Source organism: Penicillium hordei (genome assembly GCF_028827395.1).
Source record: "Penicillium hordei strain IBT 12815 chromosome Unknown utg000003l_segment0_segment0, whole genome shotgun sequence".
NCBI classification, from domain to species: Eukaryota; Fungi; Ascomycota; class Eurotiomycetes; order Eurotiales; family Aspergillaceae; genus Penicillium; species Penicillium hordei.
The window spans coordinates 4,698,742-4,719,304 of NW_026623144.1; the positions used below are offsets into that span (position 1 = coordinate 4,698,742).

The window sequence follows — 20,563 nt, forward strand, 5'->3', positions numbered from 1 at the left end:
TTTAAAACCCTTTTATTTTAGGAAGGACATTTATTTATATAACCGATGTTGCCTAGATATTACTTCCTAGTATTATTTTTATTTATTTAACAATTTTTAATATAGCTCCGCGAGATAAGCTTATAGTTCGCTTAACTTAGGTTCTAACAAATCGAGTTCACTTTTATTCGTTTTAAGATCCGAAGAAAGTTTAGTTTCGGTACGACGTAATAAATCCCATTCCCGACTAGTATAAAAGTCACGCTTATATAAGCGACCCGCGCGAGTATACGAGGTATATTTCGAATATTAACGAGAACGGTCTATTAGATAAGCAATACCTACTAATTTATAATAATCGTAAGAAATAGAGGTAGTAAAACTATTATCTTTAATATAAGTCGCCTAACGATAATAAGTATCAGAAGAACCGAAGGGAAGTTTAGGAGTAAGTAAAGAAATAGAGTTAGCCTTTCGTTTAGGTATAACAAGGAAGTATTATTTTAAGGAAAAGAAATCTATTACCTACCTAAAGGGGGACACCGTAGCTTTATAAGTCTCGGGGACGAAACTCCTAGGAAGGGGGGAGGTGATATTACGGACCTATCCGTTACTAATCAGTAGCGATCTACTAGGCACACTAATAGGCCATCGAGAGCCAACTAGCAAGATCTATTAGTAGGTCACGTATAAGCTTACTAAGTAAGAGTATAGTCCGCCCTAAGCGGATCTACCCCGTAGAGGATTTCCGATATATAGGTTGCTCTACGTACTAGACAACCGCTACTTAGTATCACGTGATTATATAGGTAGTAGAAGGGTAGTAAGTAGATTAGTAGAATCCGCTAAAGCGATTCTACCATTCTACTATCTACTATTCTATATAGGAAGAACTTAGGGATATATAAGGATACTTATTTATATATCTAGTTTAGTTCTTCGTCTTCAATCATACATTGTTACTTATATTTACCTTTTAGATTGCTATGACTCTTTACTTGATTATAACTTGACAATACTCACGAGCAGACCAATACTCCGGTATAGATCTACTCGGCGCTCTACCTGGCATCAGTTCCTTGATCGCTCAAAAGGACTTAGGCTACTATAAGGCCCTACGCGGCATTAGCTCAGTTGAGACCCGATCATTGACGTTGGACCATTCGAGGAGTATTAAGGCAAGTATACCCTGAACCCATCTAACCTAACTGTGACCAGTTAGCTAGTGCGTAACAGTAGTCTCTAAGATTTTAAATCAATTGATAGAGTTATAAAAGAGTGATAAAGCCTTCGGTGATTTTGCGAGAAAGATCAAATATCAATCGATATCTAGGATCCGGCTACCGAATTATATAAACAATAGAGAGTAGCCTTATTCCGAACGGTGCCTAGATATATCCTTTATACACGAAGATGCTAAATATCCCGGTATTATTATAGAAGTGTGCTATTCACAAAAAGTTCGAGCTACTACGGACTTAGCAGATAACTATATCCTCGATACCAATACGAGCGTGAACGCTATGATTGCTCTTAATATCGAATATAGAGGGTCTAAAAAGGCAACTATATCCGTTTAGCGACCGTATAAAATAACTATAGATAGAGTAAAGGAGCTCGAAGCAAAGGCTATAATCGAGATAATGGTACGTTTAACTATAGTCCTAAGAAATTTTGGCACTAACTAACGATTTGCAGCCTTTTCGAACGGAGGCTAGACTTCTAGTCGATAAACCTAAACAACCGGCTCTCCGGCTTTCACTCCGGGACTTTACCCCTAAGAGTATCTCGCAGAAATACCCCGATCTCGATCAAGATATCCTTATCTCATCGAGGGATTTCTATGACTTTCTTTCGTCTACCGAAGTAGAATATCAGAAATAGCTGCTAGACTAAGGCGTTGATAAGCTATTGTCACCTAGCACGCGAAAGCGTCGTCGAGTTCAGACCCCCCCTAAACAGCTTAGCTCGGAAGAAGAATTCCCGAAAAAAGCAATAAAACACGGGCGCCTTACGCGAGATTCTTCCGGACTCTTCGCCCGCGGATCTAAAAGCTAGGCTATAGTACGAATAAAAATCACATAAGTCACCGTGTTGGTAGGGTTATAACGCTATCACCCCTCGTTTCAATACTTCCTCTTTTAGTTGTTGGCTAACTCAGGTCGCTATAGGTATTTGGAGCTGTGATATTGAGGATTGCGACAAGGCCTCTATTCGTATAGGTAGAGAATATATACTTTATAGTCGTTATCTTTGCGCTAAATACTAAAGACTAAGTATCATATATATCTTCAGTCATACTTGATACATGCATTTCCTAAGCCGGAATCCTTAGGATCATAGATTATGATCGTAGCGTTCAATATGGTCCAATGATAATTATAGCTATATAGGTCACCCCGAGTTTTTTGGTCTACTCGATGGAAATGATTGTTTAGGGAGGCACCCTCAATCAAGAAGTTTATTGTTACTAACTGCTTGCCAGAGTTCAGTGAGGCCGTCAAGGGCACCCGCCGCAAATCACGAAACGTCATTGATAGTAAGCATTCATTCATAACTCCACAAATGCTGAGCTTCCAGAATTGGGACTCCGCGAAAAACGAAGGTAAATAAGGTCGACCTCTCAGAATTGTATCACTAAGCTCAAAAATTATCATAGGGTTTCACCGACCTCAATCCTCAATTTTGTGGATTTACCGTTGAGTCCTCCAATATCGATCATCACCCACCTAGCAGAGGAAATCAAGTACGTATAGCTACCTAGGTAGCTCGAGCATCATACCAAAGGGGCCAATACGAGGAATAAGAAGGAAGAAGTAAGGAGAGAAAAGTATCACTAAACATCAACAAAAAAAAAGGGTCCCCATTAATCTAGACCATTCCTAGACCTCAGGAGGGTATGGACAGAGTCTGGTCTCTCGATGTACATGGTCCTCTCCTCCGGCCATTCCCCTATATACCTCCACTCACCGTACTGACTACGGCCTCCTCCCTAAGTAACGGGGGACTGTACCCTTCCGCGGGGGGTTTGCCTAGCGTAGTGCTTCGGGAGAGCTTCAGCATATAGGAGTCCGACCGACAGTGGGGAGCGAGTAAAACCCGTTGCGACATCCTGGTGTGGGATGCCCCGGCCATAATACCGCTGGGCCACTGGGGGGGGGGCTGGTTAAAATATTAGTCCTTGTCTTCTTTATATAGGACTAAAACTTAGCGGCCAAGTCACTCGGGATGTTACATCTTCGATTTAGATGGCTTCCTATTCTGATATGGGTTTCAAATCTGGAGTATAGTGTCTACATGAATGTACCTATTCGGAGGTCAGTTTATGAAAGAATCTGAGCACTAAAAAGCGGTGGTTGACAATTACTTTGAACCTCGGGTACGTGCATATCAAGTCAAAAATGAGGCTATTCAGACACCCATTTTCGGAAGGAACGAACGACGTTGCGAATCGATTGGAACCTCAAAGTCATGCGGTCAATTCCCGGCCTCATCAAATTATTTGAGACGCTTTTTTTCTTTGTCTAGCTTTCTCCAATATATTACCCAATTTCAAACCATCATGGCCTCTTCCTCCCATGCTGGCATGCTTTGTCAGAGGGGAATCCTTTTGTTTGCTTCCAACACTTTCCCTCTCCAATCAATTTTCTGATATCCCCGTTCTCTTCATTTCTTTCCTTCTCCAACTTTCTTAATCCCATCCACCCATCGTTGACGAGCGTCACTTCATCGTCTTGACGGCTCATTGAGGCTCATCGAGATGGCAGAAGAAGTGGAGGGGGTGCTCTGTACCTTTAAGGGCTGCAGACTTAACTTCGATTCCGTCGGCGAGATGCAACATCATAAGGCCAATGCGGACAAGCATTCTTACTGTATGAAATGTGACCTCAACTTCCAGTCTCAGCAGACCCTCCATCTACACAAGATTATGAGCGACCGTCACTTTGCCTGCCCCGAATGTTGTCTTGAGCTCCGCAGCGAGGCTGGTCTGGAAGTTCACATGAGGAACGTCAGTCTCCATCCTTCATCAAGGTACCATCTATGGGAACAAGAAACTGTGCTGACAAACTATCCATTTTTTAGAACCATCATGAAGGTCGTGCAATCGCTTGCATGGGTTGTGGTTGCAAGTACAAGTCCGCTTCTGCAGTCATCAAACATATCGAAGACAGAGAATGCCCTGTCCTTACCTTGCCCACAAAGTCCCTCGGGGGCACCAACTATGACCTTCAGGGCGCAACAAGCGTTCTGACCATGGGCAGAGATTCTCCCGGACCGCAGTCCCCGCCATCTGATAGCTCTAACGAGGACCCAGATACGGATGGTGGCGTTCTGCTGGATCTCTCTACACCCCGCATGGAAGGAAAGCGCCCTGCTCGCGATACCGATGATGCAATTAATCCTCGTGATAACTGGCCCGACCTAGGCGCTCCAATGACCCCAGGCAAAGAACAAGGAGGAAGCACCTCCACTGAATCGCCCGGGGGTGTTCTCATCGATGATATTGTCGGTACCTCAATGCGCCAAGTTAATCCTTTCCTGTCTGCTCAAGAAGCCATTGAGCAGTCGAGCGAGGCAGGGCCCTCTGGATCTACTCTAGCTGTCCAAGGAGCAGGCCCTTCTAACTATGTTAAACCAGCACGTTGCCGAGCCATGGCTCACCGCAAGATCCAAGGCGTGGACCCCGAGAGCTTCTGGAATCATGAGAAATCTCGCTACTACTGCAACTGCGGTTCATCCTTCTTGTACGTCACCACCTTTGAGTATCATCTCACGATGGAGGATGAAACAATCAACGAGTAAGTATTTCTTTTTTTTTCTTTTCCTTTCTCTTGCGAAGTTCTTGACACTAACAATCGTTCTTATAGTTGCCCTCGATGCTTCAAACGATTCAGGACCCTCGCCGCACTCGTCGCGCACATGGAGGCTCGATGGTCTAAATGTGCTTTCCGTGTGACCACTGGCCAAATTGAACAGGAACTCAGTGAAGTTACTCGTGGCTTTGTCGATATCCCGCAGATGACCAGTGATGAAATGGAGCCCGGGGAGATCGCTTTCGATATGAGTAGCCAGCCTGAGCATAATACTCCCGGTTCTTCGGATGTAGGCGTCGCATCTTTGAGTGCAGGTGATGTCTCTTCGAATGGAGATGATGTTTCTTCGAATGCAGAGGCTGTATCTTCCAATGGAGGGGACGCTTCCTCAAACGTGGACTCTCTAATGGATGATCTGGAGGGACTTGTCTTTTCCAATACGCAAGACGATGATGACGAGGAGGAGCTTTAAGGGTGCGGTTTGAGATTGAGATCAGGGGAAAGGTCCCGAGGGTGAATTTACAGACGGTACCTGGGGGTAATATTGGAGGGTGAGCTTCAAGATTATCCACCACGGTTCTATGGATATCAATTCAAATCAAGGAAGAATGCTAGGGAAATCTCTCCACTTTTACATATTTCCATAGCACAAATGGCCTTGATCACCATCCATTGTCCAGAGTAAAGCCAGTATGTCTATTCCCAGTAGACCGTGAAGGCTCTAAACGCGATTATAATGATTAACAATGGATCAAAAACGAGACTGAATTTCAATTTGTTCAGCTAGAAACGCAAATCTGGTACGTGAAAGCTGTAGCCAGACGCTAAAGAGACATATTAAGAATAGAAAGTAGAGAAAAGAATGCCCCTCGAGCCCGCCTGATCCCCACCTCTCGATATCCCATCCCAATCCTTCGAAAGGTCAACCCCCGGGCGAGATAAACACGCAAATCCACGAAACATAGAGGGAAGTGTCGAGGGTACCGGAAGGACCAAGCCGATTGCGTGTTCGAACCACCGCGCAACTAGCAGCAATTCTCGCAGCACTCACAGCACTCGAAGCAGACAAGACCGGCGCAACTAGATGAATGTCAGTTTCGTTTGGTGGTATGTGGTTCAGACGTGTTTGACTTACAGGCCGCAGCAGATATCGCCGGCACCGCCACCACGCAGCTTCATCATGTTCTCCTGGGAGTTCTGGAAGAGTATTAGTTGAGAGGTCTGGGGTTTGTTAGGGGATGATGTGTCTTGTATGGCGTACAGGCTGCTCGGTCATCATGCGGTCGGTGGAGGGCGCCTTTGGGCTGGTGGGTTGGTGGCTCTCGATGCTGGTAGCATCGGAGGTAGTGTTGACAGTGGACTCCTTGGAGGAGAACCAGGAGATGATATCGTTAACGAACATCTTGATTGTGGGTAGGAGATTGGAGATGCTGTCAGATGGGGGAGTGGAAGTGATGAGGTGGTTAAGTCGAAGGAGAAAGTAAGCCATGGAGATTCCAAATAGTGTTGGGTTTGGTAAGACGCACGTCTTTTGTATAACCTCGACCTGAACAGTAATAGGGTGAGATTGTCTAATAGTCTAATTGTCTACTCTGCCAATTATATATGCTGAATTATGATCCTTGTTTCTATCCGTACTATATAGTATATTTAATATTTAAGGGTCCCTTGATATAGGACTTCAGGTGTTCTTAGATATGGCTATGCATATTTGATATAGATCTTTGTGAATCCCAGGCGTATACATATAGTGGAGATCATTTTTGATATTGTGTTTTTCTCTTCTATTGTAGCCAGAAAGGAGTAATTCTGTGTGCCTAACGTACTACAATTATATTAATGCAAATATATGTGAAAAACAGATTAAAAAAAAAAAAGAAAAGAAAGTAGGTATACAATTATATTAATGCAAATATATGTGAAAAACAGATATAAAAAAAAAAAGAAAAGAAAGTAGGTATACAAAGAGAATGAACGATGATCAACCCGACCCTGCCAAGTATCCGCCAAGCCCAACCTTCCAACCATAAATTTTCCTTCAACTCCGCAACCTCCGCAATATCATCGCCAACAACAAAATGGCAACCCCTTCAGCCCCAGACCTAAATGCAACCCGCGAAGCAGACTACAAGCGCTTCAAAAACTACGCCGCCTACACATTCCTAATTGGCGCCCCGATCCTAATCGCCCTCCCACCACGCAAACTCGACCCACTCACCGTCCTCGTCCTCTGCTCCTTCAGCGCATCCGCAAACCACATCGTGCACGAGCGCACAGGCCGCAGCATAATCGACCGGATCGACGCGCGGATCTCAAGCGCGCAGAGGTCTTTCTCATCTCTGCCTAGCGAGCGCGCGCAGGAGATCCAAGAACGACTCCGGGCCGCGCGCGATGCGCAGCTCCGCCATGCTGAAAATGAGCAGTTGAAGGCGCAGATTTTGTCGCTTTCGGATAAGCAGCGCAGGGCTCCCGATCCGGGTTTGAAGGAGGAGATTGAGAAGCTTAAGGCAAGGCAGGCGCAGGAGGAGAGCGTTGTGCAGCGGGTTTGGATGGGTGGGGAGTCTGAGGGGTGGAAGGAGAGGAGGTTGAGAGAAGAGCAGAAGGCGCTTAGTGAGGGCAAGGGATATGGTGATTTGATTCAGGAGCATATTTGGGATGTTTGGACTTGGGGTGGGAAAGATGGGAAGGCTGGAGAAGGGGTTAAGGAGGAGACTGTGGTTGAGAAGGAGGAGTGATTTCTCGATGCGTGTGCTGTCTGTCTGTTTTGTGTGTCTTGTGCAGCGTCTCTTCTCCCCCTCCTTGATGTATTATATTTTGCTCTGCTTTGCATTGGGCTGCTTTGCATTGGGATTAGGTGTTTGGTTGTATTTTTGAATTCCACCTGCCAGGAATTTTTCAGGTTGTTCGTGTTGGAAAGGCTGTTATTACTATGTCTATGTACAATAAATCCATTCGAACAAGTTGCAGTTGGTCTACAATATCAAAAGGTTTCAATGTATAGCAACCCCAAAATGTATTGGTCACTTGACGTAAGGACGTCATCTATCGCGAAAAGACCGCCTTTTGGCTTCATAATTTCTGTTTACAGTAAGTCTGCGTTGTCTACAAGCTTACAGAGCCCAGAATCCAAGCATAGAATAATATTTCTTCTAAAATACATCCAAATTGTTCCAAGCACAAAGAGACTCTCCACGACCATGGCATCGCGAGAGCTCCTTGAGGATGGCACATAACAAATCTCTCCAAGTATATCCCATCTAGAAAGCTGTGAGATCTCAACGACCATGGCATCGCGAGATACTCACAAGCAAACCAAATCCAGTACATGGAAATTTTCTCATATACAACATCGATCCCAAGTATATCACTCGCCAGAAACAGATACAACAAATCCAAGATATCCGAAAACGCCCAAAACAAATGGTATCAAATGGCAAAACCTCCCATTCGAGCCGTGGGATGAACATGAGTGGATGGCTTTTTTTTTTTTTTTTCTGTTCATGCTGATGCTGATGTTGATTTTGATGGCGATTCCAATGCTGATGATGTGTTCATCCCGACGGGGCCATGGGAAAACCCGGTAAACCCAATTGGGTGCTCGGTAAAAACCATGACCAGGCCTGCAGTTCTAAGTACAGGTTCCTTTGTTTCAATTTCTCCATTGCACATGTACCACTTTGAATCTTTTCCTCCACCGAGCTTCCTCCCGGTCTGTGGTCTGGTCATCCCTGCGGACGGGGCAAGCGCCGCACCGTCGAGACCAGGACCAGATGGTGTTTGTGTTGTGTGTCGTCTGTCGATGGAGTCTTCTGCGCCCTGGTCTGGGTGGGTTGTCACCCGTCAAAGACGGTTCGTACCCGATTGGAGGAACCCAGAGGTCTTGGGGCGGGTTTGAAGGTCGGTGGATGGTGACCGATGGACATGGGTGTGACTTTGTTGAGGACGACAGGTTGATGACGACTTGTTGCTGTTTTCTCGTTCGGCGACTAGAACAGGGTTGGCTAAGCCGCTGTCTAGTGGAGCTCAGTTGGGGACGTAGCTAGGGTCCAGGCCGCTAGCTAGTCTGAGCATGGTCTCGGCCTGTGATGTTGTTAGAGAAAGTAGTTACATTCAGCGTTTCCTTGCAGTTTTGGAGAAGCAATGATCTTGGGATGGACAGCTGGAGGGTGGAAAGTTGGGGGACGGAAAGAGGGGTGATGGAAAGCAGGGTGATTGAAAGCAGATGTACCGAACGCAGGGTGAATGGAAATGGGAGGATGAGTAACAGAGTCATTGAAAGCAGAGGGACGAAAGGCAAAAGAATCCATAGCAGGTTGTGGGAAAGCAAGGGGATTGAATCGGAAAAGCGAAATTGGGGGACTAACAATTTCTTTGACCGCAAGAGCACCCATTGTGAAGGCTTCGATCCTCTGTAGAGAAGTTAGTGCATGTTGCAACCCACTGGCTGCTTGCCAGAGATCACTCACTGGATCTGGAACAAGTGGATCTAGAAGAGGTGGTGCGTCGGGCATCTCGATGTCATTCTATATTCAAGGTTAGCAACTGATCTTCTACAAATTGGATGTGGAGGTATTGACTTACTGGCTCGTCTGACGGTGCCTCGGCCATCTGAACGTCGATATTGTAATGGTTGTACTTGCTCTGGAGACCCTGATGGTTGTTGGGTTGACGTCTCCGATTGCCATGTCGAACCTGACCCTACAGTAAATTGTTAGTATCAAATCATCAATATATAAAGGGAATAATGCGGGGAATGGAAGCGCTTACAATGTTTGCTGGAACGGGACGAGAGAAGTTCGGGTTGTAACTCTTCCCCTTGTAGTTGGGGTTGAAGTTCTTGCCCTTGTAATTGGGATTCCCGTTGTTGGCATTGCCAGTGCCATTATTGGTAGGGTTGACATTGCCAGACCCGTTTTGATGATTGTCCCACTGGTTGTTGTGATTGCCATTTCCGTTGACATTGCCATTATAGTTGTTGTTTCCACGGTTGTTTCGAGCACCTCCATTGCTCTGGTAAGATCCGGGCCCATTGGGCACGAAGGATGCGTTGCCGTTGTGATTTTTGTTTGCACGGATGTTGCGAGCACCCCCATTGCCTTGGTAAGATCTGGGCCCAGAGGGCGCGGAAGATTGGTGGGTGAAATTCATCTTCTCGGATTTCCTTATACCAAAGCTATGATGGGCGTTTGGACTACCGCAGCCTGTTTCTTTCGAGAAGCTTCGTGCAAGCGGGGTCATTCGATTGAACTTCCAAAGGCCGGGTTTCAACTTCGAGGAGGCCAAGCGGATGCTCTGTTTTTGGCTTGTTTTGTTTCCCTTGGCTGGGCTTGTTTCTTCTCAACCCTTGTGGAATCCTCTTTTTTTTGGGGGGGATTTCTTTTGGGGAGGAATGTCTATAGGTGCCTTCAGCTGGGATACTTCACCTCAAGAGGCCGGGGACTCTCGAAGTCCGACAATTAAAGACAACTCCCTGACCCTGGCAACTTGTGACAAAGTTGGCTTGACGATTTGATGGAGTGGAATATAGCTCTTCTTCTTTGGAGGTAGGAGGGCCGAGTCTGTGTTGATTACAGACGGCAAGGGTTGTAGAAATATTGTTGTCGAAAGAGTGTTTGTCGATGGCCTTGGTGACCAAGTTGATATGTCGGATAGAGGAATGTATACCCAAAGGGGAAGGGTATAGACCTCAAAGAGGGAATGAGAGGCACTTGCAAGGCAAATGCCGGATGTCGGAATGTGATTTTTGATGATTGTGATATTTGGATGACCCCAGTGTGAGGTGAAGAGTGAAAGAAAAAAAAGGATTCGAAGGTGAGCAGAGGGGGGTTTATAAGACCAAGCTGTGATACTAAACCTATCTAGGAAATGCGCTGGCTTCGTCGCCGGAGAGAATATATTGAGTTCCCTGGATTCGTAGAAGTTAATATCTAAATAAGGGCAAGTTGATATTTCATCGCACTGGATCCCACGACATACAGGGGGTGACCGTTATATGTCGTTATATGTAGAGCCTAAAGGGGAGTCGGACTGAGAAATAAAGGCAAACAATGGGCCATTGTTAGCGGCATAGGGGGGCGAACAAAGGAATTCAACTTTGGCTCGACCATTCTGACAGAGGTCTTTGATCATTTCCATCAGAGGTCCGGAGCTCAAGATGGCATCGGCCTCCTATCGGACTTGGTGCAGAGGGTACACGGACATAGAAACAATTATACTTGAGTGTCAACACTATGATTCGTCCGTGAAATACAGGCAAACCAAAAGTTTCGAGATGTCTTGTGGCTTTTGGTAGACTCAAGCCATTCTGATACCAAAGAATACCAGTAGAATAGTTGTGTCGGAGCACTTCAATCGAGGTGCCGATAGCATTCTGTCGGGGTATCACGGGTACGCACCAACTCAAAGACAAAGGCATAATGTTATTTCACCGGAACAATAAACTTAAACCCCATCTTTTGTCTTTGTGGAGTATTGCGGATAATGGCTTTCTTCCGACGTGCAAGGCCTTTGATATATACTTCGTCAACCACTATACCTAATACGGAACATAATGTCATCGTGACTATACATCTCGACACATAAAATACTTAGGTCACTATAAGACAATCCTGAAAATAAAGGAAAATGCCAGACCAGTAAACGAATTAAGAGGGAGGATTGGCCAAGCAAGTTGTAATATAATGCCTACCTCGGACTGGCTGCACGTCTTAGATAGGTTGTGATCTCATATCTGAAACACCGTCCTCGAAGCTCATGTTCCGCCTTCTACTGGGCTAGAATCTGGTTTCAACTTGTCTCTACTGCTCGATCATGTCTTCTGTTCTACATTCTAAGAAAGTATGACCAGGCTAATGGGGGCGCAGAACCATATGCGCTAGACTTTACCTAGTAACGAGCTATACCCGATTTGGAATCGGCCTCACGCCTTGAGTGACCCCAGTATAGCCGCTCTCTTTGCAAAGGGTTGGCAACTTGTTGAGTAAACCTCAGTTTGTTAGGGTCTCCCCGAAGCCGCTTATTATGACGGAACAAAGAATTGTCGTAAAACTCTACCCCTTATGTTAGCATGTGACATTCTATTTACTCTCGCTCTCGTTCTGCTCGACGATTTTCGGCATTCCACTGGTTTATACTTCCAGTCTACCCTAAATCCACTTAACTACACCAAACCCATACCTTACCTTTCTAATGACCGCCAGGAGAGACTACCTAGATGGTCGTAACGTTCTGATTGATAAAGTCTCTATCCGGGCAGCGATCAGTAGGACAGAAAATAGGAACTATAGCCGAGTAGTTGGGATATCTAAGAATAGTTTCAGTGAAAACTGTCCATAGTATCACTCAATGCAAACATCATTGCCTCTTCCTTGAACTTTTAGAATCTGCCATTACACGAACATCAAGCTCGACAGAAGCAACAAAAAAAGAAAAGAAGAAGAAAAAACAGCAAACCGAGTAACGGTCCAGCATCACTCATGGTCTCCTTCAAGCGTTCCTTTTAAGGCGATCTGCGTCGTTTCTTCTTTGGAGCGTCCGCGTCATTATCCATCAATTCACCACTTCTCTTATGCTCATTCTCCAGCCTAAGCCGTTTCTTCCGAGGTTTGGATGCAATAGACGGTTCACCTTCATTCGACACGAGACTGCCGCGCTTACGTTTATCCGCTTTGGGGTTTTCTTTCTTCAAACGTTGCTCCTCCTTTATTTTCAGCCGTCGCTGGACTTCTGCTGAAATATCCTCTGTTCCAAGTGACGTTGACGTGAACTCTCCATCTTGCTCAGGTGTTGGCTGGGAGGAAGAATCACGGTGTCGTTTGGGCGCTCGTATTTCGTCCGCGGGCCCAGGACGGGCTGTGTCGTTATCCCGAGAGATTCTGCGCCTTTTCTTGCGGGTATTGGCCTCTGTGTCAGTCGACTGTGTGGGGTTTGAGGAGCTGGAGGAGCTGGGTGTAGCGTTTTCTAAGGCTGTCATGTCAATTCCTGTCTCGGTTGCTTGGTAAAGGGTGGGGTAGGTTGCTTTCTTCCTTCCGGGGTAGGAGTTTGGTGGGACTTACTGCTCATCTAAATAAGCAAGAATCAGTAATAGGATCAATGAAGAGGAAATTGAGCAGACTACTCACCATATGCTTTCTAGCTATCTTCAGTTGGTTCATTGCCAATACGGTTTTGTTCACCATTGACGAGACGGTCTGGAGCCCATTGACCTCCGAAGCAATCTGCCCCTTCACCATACTTAGCATTTCGAGGTGGGAACAGAGAACGGCCTCATGACGGGAGAAGATCTGGTTGCAAAGAGAAAGCTGGTTAGTTACAGCTCACCTGAAAATGTCCGTATTTTTCGGGTCGCGCCTTGTGCACAAAAACATACCTCCGACCAAGGGATTGGCGTGTCGTTTGCATTGGGATTGGAATTTGGATTGGCGGGAACATCATCGACGACTTCATCCTTCGCTGTAGGATTCATGGCGGGCGTAAATTTGGGAGTCATGTTGAAATTGAAGATCGGCAGTTACTCCGCGCCAAGAGTTCGGCTTCGCAGATGACGCGCTTCCGGGCGTGAAACGACACGACAGAACGTAGGAAATAGTGGAAAAGGGACATTTACTCGGATGTTTAGTTAGGATATGTCATTCAATCTGAGTATTCCAGTCCGAAGGTCTATTGTCTCTATTGTTTGTTTTCTATGCATTGTGCATTATCTCTATCGTCTATCATATTTGCACTCAGTCTAGTCTCACCAGACTTTGCGAATAACTTCAAGGGCTGATCCGAGAAACAGAAGGTAAGGATAATAAAGGCTTTGGAAAAGATGCAAAAAGAGGCTGCTCGCTTCTTGTTATTATTTCAATCTCATTGTACATTATTTTCAAGCTCCAACGCCATTCATCCATGCTTAAGACCTAACCATACCACCAAAAAAGCCAGCTATACAAGAAAAAACAAGTCATACAGTGGAGAATGCTCTCTCCTTACCAAGCACCAGCATCAAAGTCGAATCGGGACAGGTCTTTCTGTGAATCTTCCACATCTTTCTTCGCTTTCATGCGCATGTAGAAAATCGGACAGTCACGGGATGAGCAGATGACCTCACAATGCAGACTGCCTTGGCACCGCTGGCACTGAGTCCACAGGCGCCCGAATCGAACCTCGAGATCGGAGACCTTGGTGAGAGTCTTTGTGTAAAGTTCACCAAGGCGAGGGCGGCAGTTTGAGCAGACTGCACCCTCCATCTCGTCCTTGCTGGAAAGGGGCTTCTTGCAACCCATGCAAGTCTGTGTTTTCTTGGCAAACTTCATCAGTCCGCCTAGGCTCGACGCCGCTTTGGTGATAGACCGTGTGTGCTCGCCAGTGAGCAACTGCCCTGCCTTCTTCTCACCCAAGATGGGTTCGAAGATACGGTTGAGTGGGTTTGTAAGCTGGTTGTCGAGGTAGTACTTAGTGTCGATGGGAATGTTGTTTTCCAGAACGAAGATGGGATCTTCTGCTCGTTCATAGCCTTTGGAATCACTAGAACCCTTGATCATGACGTAGGCCACACGATCACCGAGTGTTGGCGCAGAACCTGCGTCACGCTTGTGCATCCGCTCCGCAAGTTCAACGTGTGCTTGCTTGCCTGCGTAGTCCTCTTTGCGTTTCGACAGTGCTTTTGTGATGACCAGTTTCGACATATCGATCTTATTTTGGAGAAGATCTGAAATGGTCGCTTTGACGTAGCTAGATATTATGTTAGTTTCTTCATAGCTGGGTTGAGGGATATTCTCAACTTACTCTTGTGCACCATCAAGATCTCGGTCAATCAGGATTTTGTTCAGCACGGTTTCAATGACATTTTGAACCATCAGGCAGTTATCACGTCGGACGGTCTCAATACCCTTTGTATCCATCTTGTCATGTTTGTCGGGGTTCGTCCAGTACAGTCCAGCGTATCGCTTCTTGTTAATCAAAAGATAAGGGAAGTATACTTTCTCGAATTCAAGCTTGATGGGTGTGATGAACTTGGAAGAAACAAAGTCTGCTGCTTCTTGGCCAAGTTTCATCGCATCTGCCAGTTCGGTGACGCCGAATTTGACCATCACGGAATCAGTGTCACCGTAGATGACTTCAGCATCATGAGAGTAACCGTTCGCGATAGTGTAGCGTGCTTCTACCTCTTGCTTTGTCTTCTCGATCATCTGACGACCGTAACTCGTCGTACTACTAGCAATGGGAAGACAAGGCAGTTTACCCACTGTGGCACCAGTCAGACCGTAGACACTGTTTGCGCTGATCTTCAAAGCGAGTTGACGACCGTTCAGCACTGCCTTTTTGAAAGAATCGGTCTCGGTAGCCAACTCCTTCTTCGCGCGCTTTCTTGCTGACAACAGCTCTTCAAGAATTTGTGACAAAAGGCCTTTGCGAACTTTGGTTGTGCAAAACATGTCTCCATTTGGAGTCACGATGTAATCTTCGTCCTTCTTCAGGTTCAATTTCTCAACGCTGCTCTTGTTGAGCAAGGTCGTGTAGCAGAGGTTGTGTGCTTGAATGATTGAAGGGTATAGCGATGCGAAATCGAGGGTTGCAACGGGCACTCCATAGTATCCTCGCTTCGGCTCAATAACAGTCGCACCTTCGTAATCCTGCTCGTCCTGGGGCTTGGAATTGGGAATAACAAGTTGTTGTTCCCGGGCTTTCCGGAACAGTTGACTGATGAACTTGACTTGCTGTCCTCGAGACAAGAGGAAATTAAACGGTACACCTGTGACTCTTGCCATCTCTGTGTAGTTGACAAGGCACATCAATTTGTCCATTAATCGCTGTGGCAGATATGCATCTTTCAAACAGTATACCGCGAGTCGTCGTCTTGAATCCGGGGTACCGTTGAACAGCTCAGTGATCATGGTGTGGTGAACGTCTTCCTTTTGCTCCTTCAAAAACTCGTAGGACACGGAATTAAGGGTATAACTTCTCAATTGGTGATCTCTCTGAACCAATTGGAGAAGATCAAGTTGGATTCTTCCGTTTGTATTCGTCGCCTTCGTGTCTCGATTGCCCATTTGCTTACTCGAAAAATTTGCATCCTTGGCCTCTGTCTTGAAACCTTTCAGTCTGGTCCAATAAGGGAACCCTGTGCATTTCAAGTGCTTGGCACGATCGAGTAGGTATGGGAAATCGAAATTGGCAATGTTGTATCCGATAATAACGTCAGGGTCCACCTTTTCCACAAAGTCGCGCCAGGCGTCGAGCATCTTCTCTTCCTTTTCAAATTCCAGGATTTGGGTATTGACGATCAAACTGCATGTATCGAGGACAAAGACGTTTCTGATGAAAGGCTTCGTCTCTCCGTATCGAGTAACGACGTTGGCGATTTGGATGACGGGGTCCATGTTGGGCTCTGGGAAGATACCTTTCCGTCCAGCACACTCAATATCAAAGGAAAGGACGCGGAGAGGTGCCATTTTAGCCCATTCCCCGTTCGGTGAATGAGCTACCATATTCTGATAGTCGACACAAGCTTCGATTTGGCAGTTGGACAATCGTTGACTTTGTCCAAGAAGGCGATATTTCCCAGCCATTGCCTCGACCCAAGCCATTCCAGCCAGCCCAGTATCGATCATAAAGCGCAAAAGGTATTGAATATTGTCAAATGTGAGGATTCCATCAGCGCCACTCCACATACCCTTGTAGTTCATGCTTCCACTGCCAGTCTCTAACGCACTTCGCAGTCGGGCGGCCAATTTTGGCTCAGTAACCGTAATCTTAATATAATAGCTCTTTTGGTTCCCTTGAAATCCGTAGATGTTCTCGCGCATTGTAAGCTGCACAGACGAGATTGCAGTGAAGCTCTGGCCTAGCTTTTGCTCCAAGAAATGTTTGTAAGGGTCACAATCCGCTTTGGTGAAGCTGACAGGAGCGGCAATGTAGAGGTAATGTTCGAAGCCAGTGACGTGAAGGCAAACCGATTGTCCGGCCTATTAATGTTGTTAGATACGAAAACCCAGCGCATGGCAAAGATATTTACCTCGGTGACACCGAAAAGCCGAATAGCTGGCTTTCCCATCAGCATTGCTTCTTCCGCGTCAATCTGTTGGAAGCAGATGTTTTCCTTGGCTTCATCGAAGTCACCAAGTGGGGGGCGCTCCCACTGCTGGTCCTTCTCTGAGTTGTTCTCTTTCAAGTCGCCGATGTCCTGCGTCAACTTTTCGAGCACCTCCTCCTCGAATTGACTTTTTTGCGGTTGGGTCGAGCCAATCTTTCGCCGAGCAATCTGCGAGGATGGCGTGAACTTCACAGGCGGTTCATTGTCCAGTTTCCGCTTTTTGAGAGTGCTGGCAGAGTTCAAGATACCGTTAGAATTATTGGCCGCATCGCTCAGCACCCGCTTCTGGGGAGGGATGATAGCTTCAGGCATGACGACAACTCCTAGCCTGAGGTTTACGGAGTTAGAGTCAGGCTGGTGGTGGAAACGATGTGGGAAGAAAGTGGGCTCGTAAACTTGAGAATGTGTTGAGCGGGCAACTCCTTTTGCAAGTCGCGCTGTCGCGCCTTCGACGTGACGTTTACGCGTGATAGTCACGTGTGATAAGATAAGCTAAATTGAGCCAACATTTGGGATGATCTGATTGGTCAAAAGGTCAAGATCATTTTTACCTAGGTAGCTCTAGATGTTTTTTTTTTCTCGGATCCTCATGTCAGATAGAAGAGGTACAATCTTATGTAGAATATGTGTATACATGAATAGCTACATCTAGTAGACAGGTAAAGCCTTTCATCATATATCCACCTGAGAAGGCGCCAAGTCCACGGGTTCGGAAACGGATGACTCGCCTCCCTGGGCTTGGCATCGAATGACTCGATCGTAAGGCCAAGTGTTTGTCTACTTCTTCTTGCTTCTATTTACGGATTTCCTTGATACAATCTCAAACTCTACCCAAGTCTCCTTCGATATATTGCCAAGAGCCGCATGCCCCACGTACTGCTAGAGACATTCTAGTAGAACCCGATGGAAGTTTGACACAATCCCCCGCTAGGCTTCTGTGGCATGTTTATATCCTTTTGATCTTAATCCCAACGTGGCATCTCTGTCCAAGGAATATCTGAGACTTCTTCCTTTCTGTCTTCTTTCAGTTTTAAGTCATTATCCTTGATCAAAGAGCTCCCTCCTTTCTTTTTTTTTTTTACTGCGGGGCAACAATCAGTCCAAGTTTCCGAAAGGCAGTACGGTGTATACCAACTTATGTGCCTGACTTTCTTTTCCTTCCTCTTCTTCTTTTCTTGAAACTTTCTGTGTACTTCGCCCGTCATGCCAATGGCGCCGACACAGTGCTAATTCAAGTCTTCATTACGTTTGCTATTTGCATGAAAAGTATATCAATATGTCGATGTTCCGATCAGCAGCAGAAATACCATCGGACTCGGATTCCGACTCAGCTTCAGAAGCAAGCCCAATCCAGGAATCTGCGTCATCAACTCCTCGACATGCGGCAGAGAATCAATCCCGCAGCCCGAAGGAGGACAAGACCAAGCAAGTTCCAAAAGACTCGGGTTCTACAGATGCAGACTCTTCAATCTCCTTTGGCGATAGATCAACATTACCGCAGGATCTGGCTGGTGTAAATGCCGATCAACATGCAAATATTATGACAGCCGCCCTCTTGGAATTTTACTGCCAGAGTCGAGCAGCAGACATTCTCAATGCTCAACGTGGCTCAAATAAACCGTTCAGTCGACACAGCCCCGAGGCTCAGTATCTTGGCAAGCAACTCTACAAATTCAAATCACAGTTCCTGTCATCTCACGGTATCTTGGCCGACGGAATTGACAGGGAGGAAATGGGGCAGAGTAGGCAGAGTTATCGGGATAACCTCGACTTACTTAGTATAACTGCCCTCGAGGAGATGAATTTCCATGAACCCGATGCACGATCTCCCACAATTGGCTCCGGCGAAGACCTCGCTTTAATCACAAAGCCCTCGATAAAGAGATCCAGCGTTGAAGATGTGCAGAATCCCTCTCTATTCCGGCGGAACACCGAACCAATTTCATCGTTTAGGAAACAGCTTCCGCCTGCTAATAAGGTGGATTTCCTTCCAACCGTTCCCCATGGGCCAATGAACTTTCCCAACCCATCGATACCGCTGTTTGGCAGTTCACCCGTAGGAGTTCCTCTTTTCAGATCTCCAACAGCCCCGCCATACAATCAGCTGTCAAGATATTCCGTCGAATTCCAGGAACTCAAGATCTTGGGCCGTGGGTCCTTCGGCGAAGTATACCACGTCACGAACCACATCGACGGACAAGACTACGCCGTCAAGAAAATTCCACTCAGCCAAAGGCGACTTGAGCAGCTGCAGTTCGGAGGTCAAAATCAGCTCGAGGTTATCATGAAGGAAATTCGAACACTTGCCCGCCTTGAGCATACAAATATTGTTCGTTACTATGGTGCATGGGTTGAGCAGGCCCATCACTCGCACCCACCTCCAGCCGAATACCACCCTTCTAGCGCAACGTATGACCAGTCGCAAAACAACTTGCCTTCTCCGGATAGCCCAAACGAGTCGAGTATGGGGATTGTCTTTGGACATTCTGAAAATTCAAATCCCGAGTCCCAATCAAGCTCTCTGCATGAAGATCATAGCTTCAACGAGAGCGTTCATCGCTGGGACAGCCACGGGACTACCTCATCTCATCAGTCAAAGAAAGGTTCACGAAGGGGATTGGATGAGGAAGATGATGACGTTGAATCCATTCCCCGTACTTTCGATGGGAACACTTCTGTTGGCCAAACATCCACTTTCGGGGATACGGATGACATCTTCACTGATGGTCTGAGCCAAGATCAGTCTAAGCTTCAAGTTCAACCCCGTTACCGGCCTGGTCAGCAACCCCCCGCGGTCATTCTTCACATCCAAATGTCACTCCACCCTATTTCGCTCGGCGCGTATCTGAACCCTCAAGCCACTCCAAAGTATGACCAATGCTCACTCGCCAGGCGTCATTGCTTCCACCTACTGCCCTCACTGAAGCTCGTGATGGACATTGTTTCGGGTGTTGAGTATCTCCATTCGAAGGGAATTGTGCATCGTGACCTGAAGCCTGCAAACATCTTCCTTTGTGCACCAGAGAGCAGTACAGCAGACATATGCGTCACGTGCAGCTCCAACGAAGCTTCTCACACCCAGTTCTGTCGTCCTCGCATTGGGGACTTTGGTCTTGTTGCAGACATTTCCCACATCAACGAGCCCGCAAAGGGCACTATGACACCATACCGAGAGGGACCAAATATACAGCGGGTAGTTGGAACGGAGTTCTATCGTCCTCCGGCCAATCTATCTGCCCCTCAAACCAACCCAAGCTCACCGGTGGATTACTTTGACGAATATAAAATCGACGAAAAGCTCGATGTTTACGCGCTTGGCGTCATTCTCTTCGAGACTGTTTATCGTTTGAACACAAAGATGGAGAGACAATTCGTCTTGAGTGACCTGACTCGCGGGTCAGGCCAGGATCCGTCCGAACGCACCATTTTCCCTACGGATTTCGCCGCCAAGGTTGATTATGGCTCGATCGTGCTGGACAATGGAATCTCAGTCGCGGATTCCCTCATGACATGCATCAAAAGAATGTTGGAGCCCAAGTCGGAGCAGCGATGGAGCTGCCAGAACGTCAAGGAGCATTTGCGAGCGATGAAAAAAGCCGTTCGCCGATTCGAGGAAGCACAGGAAGCGCAGAAATGAATGCCTAAAACAAAGACAGGGACCAACGAGCTTGGACTCTAATGCCATATACCCTAA

General features: G+C 46.6%; 7 protein-coding genes across 7 annotated transcripts; 3 read left to right on the forward strand and 4 right to left on the reverse strand.

The window, feature by feature from the left end:
* Positions 1 to 3,739: 3,739 nt before the first annotated feature.
* N7537_006984 (putative C2H2 finger domain protein) lies at positions 3,740 to 5,265 on the forward strand (the record flags this gene model as incomplete). The annotated part of the gene is made up of 3 exons (XM_056898041.1): positions 3,740 to 3,988; positions 4,063 to 4,778; positions 4,848 to 5,265. The coding sequence occupies 3 exons, from the start codon at positions 3,740 to 3,742 to the stop codon at positions 5,263 to 5,265; spliced, it is 1,383 nt and encodes a 460-aa protein (XP_056753826.1).
* A 553-nt stretch (positions 5,266 to 5,818) lies between these two features.
* N7537_006985 (uncharacterized protein) lies at positions 5,819 to 6,195 on the reverse strand (the record flags this gene model as incomplete). Its single annotated transcript, XM_056898042.1, has 3 exons — positions 5,819 to 5,873; positions 5,929 to 5,990; positions 6,055 to 6,195. The coding sequence occupies 3 exons, from the start codon at positions 6,193 to 6,195 to the stop codon at positions 5,819 to 5,821; spliced, it is 258 nt and encodes an 85-aa protein (XP_056753827.1).
* Positions 6,196 to 6,871: 676 nt separating this feature from the next.
* N7537_006986 (uncharacterized protein) lies at positions 6,872 to 7,528 on the forward strand (the record flags this gene model as incomplete). Its single annotated transcript, XM_056898043.1, has 1 exon — positions 6,872 to 7,528. One exon carries the CDS (start codon positions 6,872 to 6,874, stop codon positions 7,526 to 7,528), a length of 657 nt encoding a protein of 218 aa, XP_056753828.1.
* Positions 7,529 to 8,847: 1,319 nt separating this feature from the next.
* Positions 8,848 to 10,031, reverse strand: N7537_006987 (uncharacterized protein; the record flags this gene model as incomplete). Its single annotated transcript, XM_056898044.1, has 4 exons — positions 8,848 to 8,873; positions 8,902 to 9,316; positions 9,375 to 9,491; positions 9,561 to 10,031. 4 exons carry the CDS (start codon positions 10,029 to 10,031, stop codon positions 8,848 to 8,850), a joined length of 1,029 nt encoding a protein of 342 aa, XP_056753829.1.
* A 2,260-nt stretch (positions 10,032 to 12,291) lies between these two features.
* On the reverse strand, positions 12,292 to 13,281 carry N7537_006988 (uncharacterized protein; the record flags this gene model as incomplete). Its single annotated transcript, XM_056898045.1, has 4 exons — positions 12,292 to 12,752; positions 12,848 to 12,854; positions 12,914 to 13,093; positions 13,162 to 13,281. The coding sequence occupies 4 exons, from the start codon at positions 13,279 to 13,281 to the stop codon at positions 12,292 to 12,294; spliced, it is 768 nt and encodes a 255-aa protein (XP_056753830.1).
* Positions 13,282 to 13,762: 481 nt separating this feature from the next.
* Positions 13,763 to 17,181, reverse strand: N7537_006989 (DNA-directed DNA polymerase delta POL3; the record flags this gene model as incomplete). The annotated part of the gene is made up of 3 exons (XM_056898046.1): positions 13,763 to 14,507; positions 14,562 to 16,741; positions 16,792 to 17,181. 3 exons carry the CDS (start codon positions 17,179 to 17,181, stop codon positions 13,763 to 13,765), a joined length of 3,315 nt encoding a protein of 1,104 aa, XP_056753831.1.
* A 964-nt stretch (positions 17,182 to 18,145) lies between these two features.
* N7537_006990 (putative protein kinase) lies at positions 18,146 to 20,506 on the forward strand (the record flags this gene model as incomplete). The annotated part of the gene is made up of 1 exon (XM_056898047.1): positions 18,146 to 20,506. One exon carries the CDS (start codon positions 18,146 to 18,148, stop codon positions 20,504 to 20,506), a length of 2,361 nt encoding a protein of 786 aa, XP_056753832.1.
* Between the last annotated feature and the right edge of the window lie 57 nt (positions 20,507 to 20,563).